The 12638-nt window shown below is 46.0% G+C and overlaps 1 protein-coding gene across 4 annotated transcripts in view; it reads left to right on the top strand.

Moving 5' to 3' along the window:
• LOC120936162 (cytochrome P450 2K6-like) overlaps nucleotides 1-12638 on the top strand; it is an 81179-nt gene that overhangs the window by 46646 nt on the left and 21895 nt on the right. For all 4 annotated transcript variants that reach the window (XM_040348310.1, XM_040348312.1, XM_040348313.1 and 1 more), the window contains exon 7: nucleotides 8622-8763. In XM_040348310.1, the coding sequence (XP_040204244.1) occupies nucleotides 8622-8763 (142 nt within the window). The remainder of the gene's footprint in view (nucleotides 1-8621; nucleotides 8764-12638) is intronic.

The raw sequence follows: 12638 nt of genomic DNA, 5'->3' as shown, positions 1-12638 counted from the left end.
TGTTTCTAAATAAAGTGCATGTGCTCTCTACTAAGCTGTCCCGGGATGGCCATGTCCCAGCCAGCGTCCCATAAACTGTACTTTCCCCTCCTGATCTCAGTATTCTGCCCTCCTGACTCCCCCTGTACTGTGTCCTTTGTGTTGATTAGTCTTTGATTTATGGCATATTTTCTTATTGGTTAAAATCAATTTTATTATGTTTAATTTTTTTAACTATTTATACTTTAATTCTTGAGAGTAGGTATGTAATTTGGGACAGGCTGTTAGGGGCCCCAGAGAATTACTTTGCCCAGGGGCCCATCAATTTAGCCTCACCAGTGCCCATCAATGTAGCCTACCAGCGCCCATCAAATGCAGCCTCACCAGCACCCATCAAATGCAGCCTCACCGGCACCCATCAAATGCAGCCTACCCAGCACCCATTATTGCAGCCTCCCCAGCACCCATCAATGCAGCCTCACCAGCGCTCATCAATGCAGCCTCACCAGCGCCCATAAAATGCAGCCTCACCAGCGCCCATCAATGCAGTCTCACCAGCGCCCATAAAATGCAGCCTCAACAGCGCTCCATCAAATGCAGCCTACCAGTGCCCGTCAATAAATTTTTGCTTGTTTCCAGTCATTCGGGAGTCGGGACACAGACACAGTCCTCCACCGCCGCTGAGCCTCTGACACTATGTGCAAACTGAGCAGCGGCTGCCTGCTGATGCCGAGACTAATGCCGCGTACACACTGATGGACCAATTTTCATCAGACGAAACCGATCGTGTGTGGGCCCCATTGTTTTTTTTCCCATCGGTGAAAAAACGTAGAACTTGTTTTCAAATTATCTGATGGTTAAAAAAACGATCGTCTGTGGGCACGTCCATCGGTTAAAAATCCACGCATGCTCAGACTAAATTAGGAGACGGGAGCGCTCGTTCTGGTAAAACTAGCGTTCGTTATGGAGATGGCACATTCTACATTTTTAAAAATCTTGCATCGTTTAATGCAGCACATTTTTTCGTCTCTCACCATACTTTTACTTAAAACGCAGTAACATGAGATTAGCAAAAGCAGCCCCAAGGGTGGCGCCAGTGGAATCAAACTTCCCCTTTATAGTGCCGTTGTACGCGTTGTACGTCACCGCGTTTGAGAACGACAAGATTTTGTCTTGACAGTGTGTACGCAAAGCAAGCTTGACAAGATTCTCGACAAGCCTAACAAGGAACTCGTCGAGGAAAACAATGTTTCTTTTACGACGAGTTTCTCTGTCGTGTGTACGAGGCCTGACATAGATTAACTGTATTTCTAGTGTTGATAAATCTGTGGAACAGTGATTACTGTATTTATTGACGTATAACGCTCATTTTTTTACCCTAAAAAAGGGTAAACTGTGCCTGTGTGTTATACGCAGGGGGCTGTGGAAATTTTTTTCCTGAAACTTCCATCTTAAAGTTAGGGTGCGTGTTATATGCCGATAAGTCAGAAGGCTGGCTCCTCTTCCTACAGGTCCCTCCTCGGCTTGTTTCCTGGTTCACTTCCGGTGCTGCCTGACGTCATTTCCGGTCATTCGTTCAAGCAGGGGAATGGTGCAGCAGCAGCGCTCCTCGTTTTGCCTCGTGGTCTCCAGGTATCATGTGGCGGCGCGCATTCCGGCGACATGGGGAAGCCCTCGTGGGCCCGTGCGGGGTGTTCGCTTGGCACCGCCATCCACGAGTATCGCCATTCATGGGCGTGGGCATCAGTAAGAATCGCCGTTCATGGCCGGGCGGGAAGGGGGGGGGGGTGCGTGGCACGTTCACAGGTTACAAGATCAGCAGTATAGCTAGCCTGTGTCCAAAGATGTAAAGTAAGGGCTATGCAGCAGTTGCATGTGTGTGTGTTTATAATACTTTTTGTACTGGAGCTATCCCATTAGATGGTATTCAGGGGAGAACAGCCAGTTTTATTGATAGCATTCTCCTATGGATGTGCTTCCAATATACATTGATATTTACCATTGTAAAAATTGTCATGCGTTTTGCCATCGTAATCCGTCATGCATTTTACCATTGTAATCTGTCATGCAATTGTCATTTCTATCTGTCGTGCAATTTGTCATTGGTAGATCCAGCATACGGTTGGTCATGGGTAGAGCCGTTATGCGTTTGCCATTTTGAAATCCGTCATGCGATTGTCATTATAATCTGCCATGCAAATTGTCGTTTCAATCTGTCATGCGATTTTTCATTGATGGATCCAGCATGCGATTTGTCATTGATGGATCCAGCATGTGATTTGTCATTGATTGATCCAGCATGCGATTTGTCATTGATTGATCCAGCATGCGATTTGTCATTGATGGATCCAGCATGCAATTTGTCATTGATGGATCCAGCATGCAATTTGTCTTTGGCAATCTGTCGTGCGATTTGTCGTTTCAGCCGGTCATGCGAATTGTCATGTTTCAACCTGTCATGCGAGTTGTCATGTTTCAGCCTGTCATGCCATTTATCAATTTTTTCAGCCTGTCATGCGTTTTTTCATAAGTCTGTCATGCGGTTCTTGTCATTGTAAGTCTGCCAATGCGTTTCTGTCATTGTAAGTCTGTCATGCGTTTTTTGTCATTGTAGGTCTGTCATGCGTTTTGTCATTGTAGGTCTGCCATGCGTTTTGTCATTGTAGGTCTGTCATGCGTTGTCATGGTAAGTCGGTCATGCGTTTTGTTTAAAATCGTCAGGCGTTTTGTCATGATAGATCCGTCATGCGGTTTGTCACGGTCGATCCGTTAGGCGATTTTTCACTGTCAGGTAGGTTGTCATGCAATCTGTCATGGTAGTCTGTCGGGCATTGTCATGGTTTCCATGCGTCGGCATGGGAGCCGGTCTTTCTTGGTTAGGCATGCGATTTGTCATGGCTTTTCATGCGATCAGTCATGGATATCTGTCATGCGATTTGACGGTCATGCATTTTGTCAGGGCAAGCGGTCGTGCGTTCGCATGGCTGTCGGTCATGGTGATCTGTCATGAGTCTGGCTTACGATCAGTCAGGTATGTCGTTTCTGGCTGTCTGCCTTCATATATGTCCCATGGTCTTTTTTGTTGTAGTGTTATTTGTAATTTTCCACCAACGGCTGCATGTTTTAGTTGGGGGGGGGGGGGCGTTTATGGGCTCATGGGCGCAGTTCGGTTCATGGTTTCAGTTTCCACCCACATTTCATTTCTGTTCACGATCATCGTACAGTTGCTTCACTGCAGGTACTTGTGATGTTTCAGGTGGATTTCAGCTGTTAACGCAATTCAGCAAGGTTCGTATGTATGCCGTTTTCCTTTCACGGGTGCTCAGTTTATTACATCGCAGGGTCTGTCACGTCTACAGACCCATACAGGCTGAGGTTTGCGTTTGTTAAGTGATTGGTAGACCACAATCTTCTCGCCTGTACATCATACGTCATACTGCACGATCATTCATTTCTTTCACACCTACCCACCACGGTCTGTGGGTATTATAGCCCTGAGTGTTCGTTTTTAATTGCCTGTCTTGGCGCGACAGGTTTCTCGGGCTCACTCATTTCTTACGTTAAGCCACATTTGTCACAAATCTCATTTCACGCGCTATTGGTCTATCACACACGTTTGTACTTTGGCACGTAGGGGGTCTGCTGGGTGATACAGTTGCGTGTTTTATTGTCGGTGTAATTTTCTATTCCTGTAGATATCGCCATGTCTCACGTATCAGAGAGCGACAAGTTTCCGTTCATCCCACCTACCCCTCGTGGGGGGTCGGCGCATTGCAGCACACCATCGTTAAGGAGTTGGACTGTCCCGAGGTTTGTGGCAGAGCTTCGGCGCAAGGGCATTTCTTTCTCAGCTTCAGCTAGGAAAGCGGAACTTTTCAGGTTATTGTTTCCATCTCCGTCCCTGTCGCTGCCATCCACCAGCGCAGAACACGCTTCTGTACACAACTCTTTGATCCAGATAAACGCAGTGTTAAATACACTCTCCACATCCATGGTGCAGCTACAGGGTAGGATGGAGGTGATGGAAGCTCGCGCAGTTGGTGCCAGCCCCTGCTCCGCCAGCCCCCGCTCCGCCAGCCCCTGCTCCGCCAGGTAATGTCTCATTTTTGCCTTCTGCAGCGCCGTCGCCATTGGCAGCATTACCTTCTGTGTCCACGGCCCATTTCATCCCGGCAAATATTAAGAAGGATATTTTGGAAGGGAAGGATGTAAATTTGGCCTCTCTATTAATAGCTACCCAAGACGTCACCGAGAACAAGTCGTTTGCTTGTGGGGAGGTGTCGGTGGTGCTCAAAACCAAGGATCCCAGGCTTAATCGCAAGCTCAGTGTGCCGGAGTTCGTTTTGGCTTTCGGCATCTTCAGAGACAATGGGGCAGATTCATCAATAGATACGCCGGCGGATCTCCTGATCCGCCGTCGTATCTGTGAGACCCGACGGTCGGATCTGTGAGATTCCACCGTCGGAGCTATGCGACTGATTCATAAGAATCAGTTCTGCATAGATCTCCCTTGGATCCGACTGGTGTAAGTGACTTACACCAGTCGAATCTTAGGCTGTAATCTCCCGTCGCGATTTTTTACCCGTCGCATATGCAAATGAGGAAAACCGCCGATTCATGTCCGCACGCCCGCCCGTCGCTCGTTTTCTACGTCGTTTGCGTTCGGGTTTTTCCGGCGGATAGCTACCCCTGCTTCTATGAGGGGTAGCTAATGTTAAGTATGGCCGACGTTCCCGCGCCGATTTTTAAATTTTCTACGTCGTTTGCGTACCGCGATCGGGAATACCGATGGCCGCAAACGACGTACCCGCCGCAAACAATGACGTCGTAGCGACGACATTTGGAGCATGCGCACTGGGCTTTTTCGCCCCGGCGCATGCGCAGTTAAATCGGCGCGGGAACGCGCCTGATTTAAATTGTACACTCCCCCTAGCCGCGGAATTTGCATTCCGCCGGGGGGAGTTAGGATCCGACGGTGCAGTTTGCGAGGTAAGTGCTTTATGAATCATGCACTTGCCTCGCTTAATTGCACCGGCGGATCGTAAACCAGGTAGATCTAGCGGATCTAAAGATCCGCAGATCTATATGAATCTGCCCCATTGTCTGCTCAGTCAGCCGGGGTAGGAGGGAGGAGTTTGACCTTTACCTACATAAAGTGGCTGATTTGGCACACAAGTACGGGGGTTTTACTTTTTACGATTATCATCGTTCCTTCTCCGCTAAAGTGGCGGCTACATGGGCCCAGTTCCAGGCTGTCACATGTTGGGCCAACATCGACATGGAACTCTTTTGCAGGCATTTTGCCAACCAGAAATCGCCCGTGTGTGCTAACTGCCAGTCATCATCGCATACCACAGCTTGGTGTCCAAATTTGGAACCTTCTGGTCATATTGGGACCTCCAAGCAGGCAGCCGGTATTTTTTCTGGTAGTACAGGTCAGGTGGATAAATTGGGCAGGCCTGTCCGGTATCTGGGTAAAGCACAATTATGCAACAATTACAACTACACAAGTTGCAATTACAATCAGTGCAGATTATTGCATGTGTGTGCCAATTGCTTTAGAGCCCATCCTAAAACCGCTTGTCTGGGCAAGCCGTTCAATGCATCATGACTATGCCAAGTAAATATTTCCTTGTTAGGGGATTATCTGGAGAATCACCCAGCCCCAGTGGTTAGGCAGTTTCTGCTAGACGGGTTTTCTGTAGGTTTTCACACTGGCCTCATAGCTCTTCCCACCGAGACTTTCGAATGTAAGAATTTGAGGTCAGCAGAGAGTCACCCTGCGATTGTTGACGAATTGCTACAGACCGAAGTGACCAAAGGGTTCCTGATTGGGCCTTTCCTTGCATCACCATTCTGCATGTGGAGGGTCAGCCCCATTGGGGTAGTCTGTGGTAAATGTTCTAATAAATATTGTTTAATTTATGATTTGTCCACGCCTCATTCTTCACATATCCCTAGCCTCAATGCTCTCATCCCCTCTGAGGAGTTTTCTCTGAAGTACTCTTCAGTAGATTTGGCAATCCAGCAGATTATTCAGTTAGGCCGGGGCACTTGGCTGTCCAAAGCTGACATCACGGATGCGTTCAAGCTGCTTCCGATCCGTCCTGCTCTCTGGCAATGGCACGGCATCAAATGGCGCGGTCAGTACTATTTTTCCACCAGGTTAACTTTTGGGTCAAAGAGCAGTCCTTACCTGTTTGACATCTTTGCCCAGGCTCTTCACTGGATTTTGGGTAATTGCAGAGGGTGTCAGAAGGTAATTCATTATCTGGACGATTTCTTACTATTGGAATGCCCTGAGGTCCCGCCCAGGGATCTGCAGGTGCTGTCAGGACTTTTTTCAGAGTTGAATGTCCCCTTAGCCGCCCATAAGGTGGAAGGGCCGACTAAAGTCATCACTTTTTTGGGAATCACGCTTTATTCCCATCTTATGGTGGCTAGTCTGCCCCTAGAGAAGCTGGATAGGATACGCCAGACAATTCGAATGTTCGTCCGATCCCCGGTCTGTTCTAAAAAGGAGTTGCAGTCTCTACAAGGGATGCTGAACCACGCCGTGAGGATCATTCCTCAGGGTAGGGCTTTTGTGTCCAGGTTACTGGCCCTTTTCCCACAATATCAGGATCCTGACTCAGCCATTAAGCTTCTAGCTGATGCCCAGGCTGATCTCATCATGTGGGATCGGTTTCTGAGCAACTGGAATGGCATCTCCATGTTTATTCCGCAGCCAACTGTTTGTTCACCCAGAGTGTTCTCAGATGCCGCCACTTCGGTCGGTTTTGGGGCCATTTTTGGTCAAGAATGGTTGGCCAGCCGCTGGCCCCCAGAGGTTTTTCATCTGCCGAAATTCTCTCTCACATCAGCCTTGTTCGAGATTTATCCGATTCTGGCAGCTGCAGTCACTTGGGGTCCGGGGTGGTCAGGTAACACTGTAATTTTCTAACTGACAATTTGGCCACAGCGAACATTGTCAATAAGGGAAGGTCAGGGTCTCTGCTGATCATGTCGTTCATGTGTAGATTGACGTGGCTGGGCCTGACGTATTAGTTTCATTTCCGTGGGGAATTTATCAGTAGGGAGCTCAACGGTGCAGCTGATGCCTTGTCCCGGCTCAACATGCCTCAATTTTTCTTGCAGCATCCGGTGGCAGAACGGACGGGACAGCCAGTTCCCCCTTACTCGCTGCTGGTCATGGATTGAACGCTTTCTGGGCGCAGGCTATTGAGCTGGCCAACAGGTCCTTGTCCAGGAATACCATGAAAGCGTACTCAGCGGGTTGGAGGACGTTTTCTAGGTTCATGGTGTCATATCCTTGTAGTTGCCCCAAGGACATTAATTATATTATGTCTTTTGTGGCCTATTGCCACAGTGAGTTGGCTTTGTCTGCCAGTACCATTAAGATCTATTTGTCGGGCATTCAGCATTTTAGGTCTTTGCATTCTCCTGATAGTCCATCCATTTTTGCTGCTCACCCTCTGAAAGCCATGCTGAGGGGGATCCAGAGGTCCAAGGGGAGGTCACAGTTGTCTCGGCAACCAGTCACTGGTCAGATTTTCCGTGACATGTCAGACATGCTGTCTCTTTCCCCTTTTGGCGCAGGTCCTAGCTTGGTGCTCAAAGCAGCCATCTATCTAAGCTTCTTCGGGTTTCTCCGCCCCGGAGAAGTATCCCAAGCCAGCGGTCAGGCGCCTGTTCTGCTCAGAGGCAGTCTCACCAGACTTCCTGAGCATTATGAATTACAACTTCCCAACAATAAGAATAGACAAACGGGGCAGGGGTTCGTCGTCAAGTACTACCGAACCAATAGCACATGGTGCCCGGTTGAAGTGCTTGACTCCCTTTGTAGTCTGTTTGCAGTTACTCCTTTAAGTAGCCCACTGCTCCCCTTCAATACACGTCCAATTACTTCGAAACAATTCATTTCGCATATTAGGATTTTACTCACCAAGTTGGGGCTTGATCCAAAGCGTTTTTCTGGACATTCGTTTAGGATTGGGGCAGCTTCCGCAGCCTCCAAGCAGGGGGTCCCGTCTTACATCATTAAGCACATGGGGCGCTGGAGGTCCTCCTGCTACAGCAGATACATTCCTGAACCCTGTACGGAGGTTAGCAGGGCGTTTGCCTCGTTGTTAGATTAAATGTTATCCTTTCAATAAAGTTCTTTACTGACCTACATTTGTGTCTTTTTGCCCTCTTTTAGGCGTACCGACCAGCTAGGCCAAGGCACACCGCAGGTCTTGGTCATTAGGGTTATCACTTATCACGAGTGAAGACACTGACTACAAGTCAGAAGGCTGGCCGCAGGCTAGCCTGGATTTGTAGGAGGAGTCTGGGGGTATATATCTCTCCTCCTCCTACAGGTCCCTCCTCGGCTTGTTTCCTGGTTCCCACCCTCCCGTCCCCCTTTTTTCATTTCATCTATTTCATTTCATTTCGGACATCAGTCATTATCATTCTCTTATCTAAGGGTATGCCCTCTTTTAGGCGTACCGACCAGCTAGGCCAAGGCACACCGCAGGTCTTGGTCATTAAGGTTATCACGTATCACGAGTGAAGACACTGACTACAAATACGGTATATATGAAAAAGCCACCTTTTTGCTTCTGCTATCTAAATTCTTTTTTTTTCTTTTTTTTTTCCAGGAAAAGCTTGAATCTGCAAAGTATTTCCACAATGATAATTTAACAGTCCTCATTAACAATCTATTTATTGCTGGAATGGAGACAACTTCAACAACTTTGAGATGGGGGCTTCTGCTAATGATGAAATATCCAGAGATTCAAAGTAATAATGGCGTTAATCCCACCAATAGTGAAAACTCTGTTGAAGGTCATATAGTCTGATGGGCAGAGCCCCTTGCTGTTTACTTGTATCTCTTTATAAAATATATAAACCATTAGCTGCATTGGTGTGCACAGCCTATTGCATTAGGTTGTTCACCCCAGAGCACATACAAATGTGTGTGTATCAGCAGAGCAGTGGACCGTGTCAGTAGAGCAAAGATTGGTGTCAGTAGGACAGGGGACGGCGTCAGTAGTGTTTTTTTTTTTCATTATTTAATTTTTTTATAATTTTTTTACAATTGTAAAATATAGATTTTTTTTTTTGGAGCCCCATTATTGGGCTTTGGTGAAATATCAAGGGTCTAAACAGACTCCTGATGTCTCACTTTTGAGGAAGAAACTAAGGACAGTAATTCCCCAGTCTCTTTCTCTACAGTTTTCGATGCTTCAGTTAAGAATGAAGACAGGAGCGATGAGCACAGATCACTCACTGTCTTCATTCAGAAAAGGAAGGGGCCAATTAATGAAATATTTACCAACCCCTTCCCCCAGCTCCTAAGAGGAGAGGAGGGAAGCTGGCAGCACTGCAGGGGGGAGACAGGAAACAGGGGGAATCCATAGCACACTGGGTGATTAGGGTGTGCCCAGGCACACCTGGCAAACCCTGTGCACACACCTATGATTAGCTGATAAACCTATAACAGAATAAAACTGAGTTGAAACCATTACCTTTAGGAGATGTAGAAACCACATAGGGACCAAAGAGAAGAAAATAAACTTTTACTGCAAACCACATGTACACTTGTTAAATTAACCACTTCAGCCCCGTAAGAATTGGCTGCCCAATGACCGGGCCATTTTTTGCAATTCGGCACTGTGTCGCGTTAACTGACAATTGCGCGGTCGTGCGACAATGCACCCAAACAAAATTGACGTCCTTTTTTTTCTTACAAATAGAGCTTTCTTTTGGTGGTATTTGATCACCTCTGTGGTTTTTATTTTTTGCACTATAAACAAAACAAAAGCGTACATTTTGAAAATAATTCAATATTTTTTACTTTTTGCTATAATAAATATCCCAAAAAATAGGTATTTTTTTTTTCCTCAGTTTAGGCTGATATATATCCTTCTACATTATTTTGGTAAAAAAATCACAATAAGCGTATATTGATTGGTTTGTGCAAAAGTTATAGCGTCTACAAAATATGGGATGATTTTATGGCATTTTTATTATTATTATTATTATTTTACTAGTAATGACTGCAAACAGCAATTTTTATCATGACTGCGATATGGCGGCGGACACATCACACACTTTTGATGCTACTTTGGGACCATTATCATTTATACAGCGACCAATGCTATAAAAATGCACCGATTACTGTGTAAATGTCACTGGCAGGGAAGGGGTTAACCACTAGGGGGTGAGGAAGGGGTTGAGTGTGTCCTAGGGAGTAATTCTAACTGTGTGGATCACTGCTTCTGATGACAGGGAGCAGTAGATCACTGTCCTGTCACTAGGCAGTACAGGGAAATGCCTTGTTTGCATAGGCATCAACCCATTCTGCCACTCCATGACACGTTCGTGGAACACCTGCGGACACCGAGTCCGCGGGTCCCGCGGACACGGTCACGGAGCTGGCGGGTGGGCATGCGTGTGCACCTACTAGGTGGCAGATTTAAAGCAACGTACCTGTACATTGCTTTGCCTGTCCATGCCATTCTGCCGACGTATATCTACGTTAGGCAGTCGGCAAGTGGTTAAGCTTTGACAAAAAACAAAACAAAAAAAAATAGAAGCTGATTGGTTTCAATGCAGGGCTGCACCAGATCGTGTTTCCAGTTTTAGTAAATCAACCCCAGTGTTTTGTTTATTACCTTTGTTTCTATCATCATGTGCTCATTCACAGAAGATATTTTCCAAGTTTCCTGCCTATTCCTGAATTCCCCTTTAAAGACCCAAGCTTAATGCCGCGTGCACACGATCATTTTTCGGCATGAAAAAAAAATACGTTTTTTGGCATTTAGAAAAAACAAAGTTTTTCCAACTTCATCATTAAAACGGCATTGCCCACACACCATCGTTTTAAAAAAATGCTCTAGCAAAGTGCGGTGACGTACGACGGCACTATAAAGGGGAAGTTCCATGCGGATGACGTCACCCTTGGGGCTGCTTTAGCTGATTCCGTGTTAGTAAAAGACGATTCGCGCTTTTCTGTCTGTTACAGCGTGATGAATGTGCTTACTCCATTACGAATGGTAGTTTTACCAGGACGAGCGCTCCTGTCTCATAACTTGCTTCTGAGCATGCGCAGATTTTTCACGTCGTTTTAGCCCACACACGATAATTTTTTACAACCCGAAAAACGACATTGTTTAAAACGTCGTTAAAAATTGTCATTTTTCAGTACCCGAAAAATGATGATTATTTTAAATGAAATGTTTTTAAAACAATTTTTTTTTCATGCCGAAAAATGATCGTGTGTACGCGGCATAAGAGTCATCACTCTTCAAGCATTCTAAGTTTTCTCCACAAGTGCTGATCAAGGTTGGGATTTATTTAGAAAGCCTTTGCTGTTATACGTCTAGCAAGCATCAAAATGATCTCTCTGATACCAAGCCCAGAAAGACAGCAGGAGACTATACAGTATGTGAGGTTCAGGTGTCTGTGATGACCTCTTGTGTGTCATTCTTTACCTTAAGCAGTCACCAATCAAGCACACTTTATTTGCGTCACTGGTATTTGGGTGCACCCAGAACTTAAGAACCAGAATCATACCTTTTCACTAATCATATCATCTAAAGCAGGGGTCTCCAAACATTCTAAACAAAGGGGCGGTTTATTGTCCTTCAGACTCTAGGAGGGCCGGACTATGGCCAGCAGGAGTGGAGATGTTCCTGGCATCAGTGGGAGTAAGCATTGCCACATTTGGTATTAGGGGGAGTAACAGTGCCCGGTTCCTGGTATCATAGGGAGGAATAGTACCCCATTTTTGGTGTGAGTGGAAAAAATGATGCCCCATTGTTGGTGGCAGGTGGCAGAATAGTGTCTTGTATCAGTGGGAGGAATAGTGGCCAATGGGCCAGAAAAAGGCAAGCAGAGGGCCACATCCAGCCCTCGGGCCGCAGTTTGGAGACCACTGATCTAAAGCAATGTGGGACTCTATTCTCACAAAATACAGCTGGTCCTTTAACTACCCACAAATACCATCTATTGGGCCATTCCTACTTCCTACCTGACTCTATGGATGCATACTTTCAGTCCTGGTTTCCTCACAAACCATTTTTCTTACATCATGTTACCTCTGGAGTCTCTCACTTCTTTGCCTGTGCCTTCCTTTATGGATATCTGCTGCTAGGCCTTAGTGTGTTAATTTATTAAGTCACTGCCCAAAACTCTGCAGTCATTGAAGGACCTTAATGCCTTATACTTGCGATCAGATTTTCCGACAGGAATTGTGTGATGGCAGGGTTTTGTCGGATAATCCGACCATTTGTACGCTCCATCGGACAATTGTTGTCGGAATTTCGGACAGCAAATGTGGGATAACATGCTTTAAAATTTTCCGACAACAAATGTCTTGTCGGATTTTCCGATCGTGTGTACAGAAATCCAAAGTACAAACACGCATGCTCAGAATCAGTGCTAACCATATGACAACATTAGCCGAAGTTGGTAAAAAAGCAAATGGGAAGAGTAACAAACCCTGGGATTTTGAAGGTGTCAAAATCAACACCAATAAGTCAAATAGATATAAATATAATTTATTGTTTTACATATATACATTTAAAAAAAAAAAAAAATTAAACAAACACAATATCATCACAAAGGACATGAAAGGCTCAACAGAGAGCCACAAGAAAACCTGTATCAAG

This window comes from Rana temporaria, chromosome 4 (assembly GCF_905171775.1).
Source record: "Rana temporaria chromosome 4, aRanTem1.1, whole genome shotgun sequence".
In the NCBI taxonomy this organism is placed as follows: domain Eukaryota; kingdom Metazoa; phylum Chordata; class Amphibia; order Anura; family Ranidae; genus Rana; species Rana temporaria.
The sequence above is the reverse complement of the archived record's forward strand: the minus strand, read 5'-3'. Positions and strand labels throughout refer to the sequence as shown.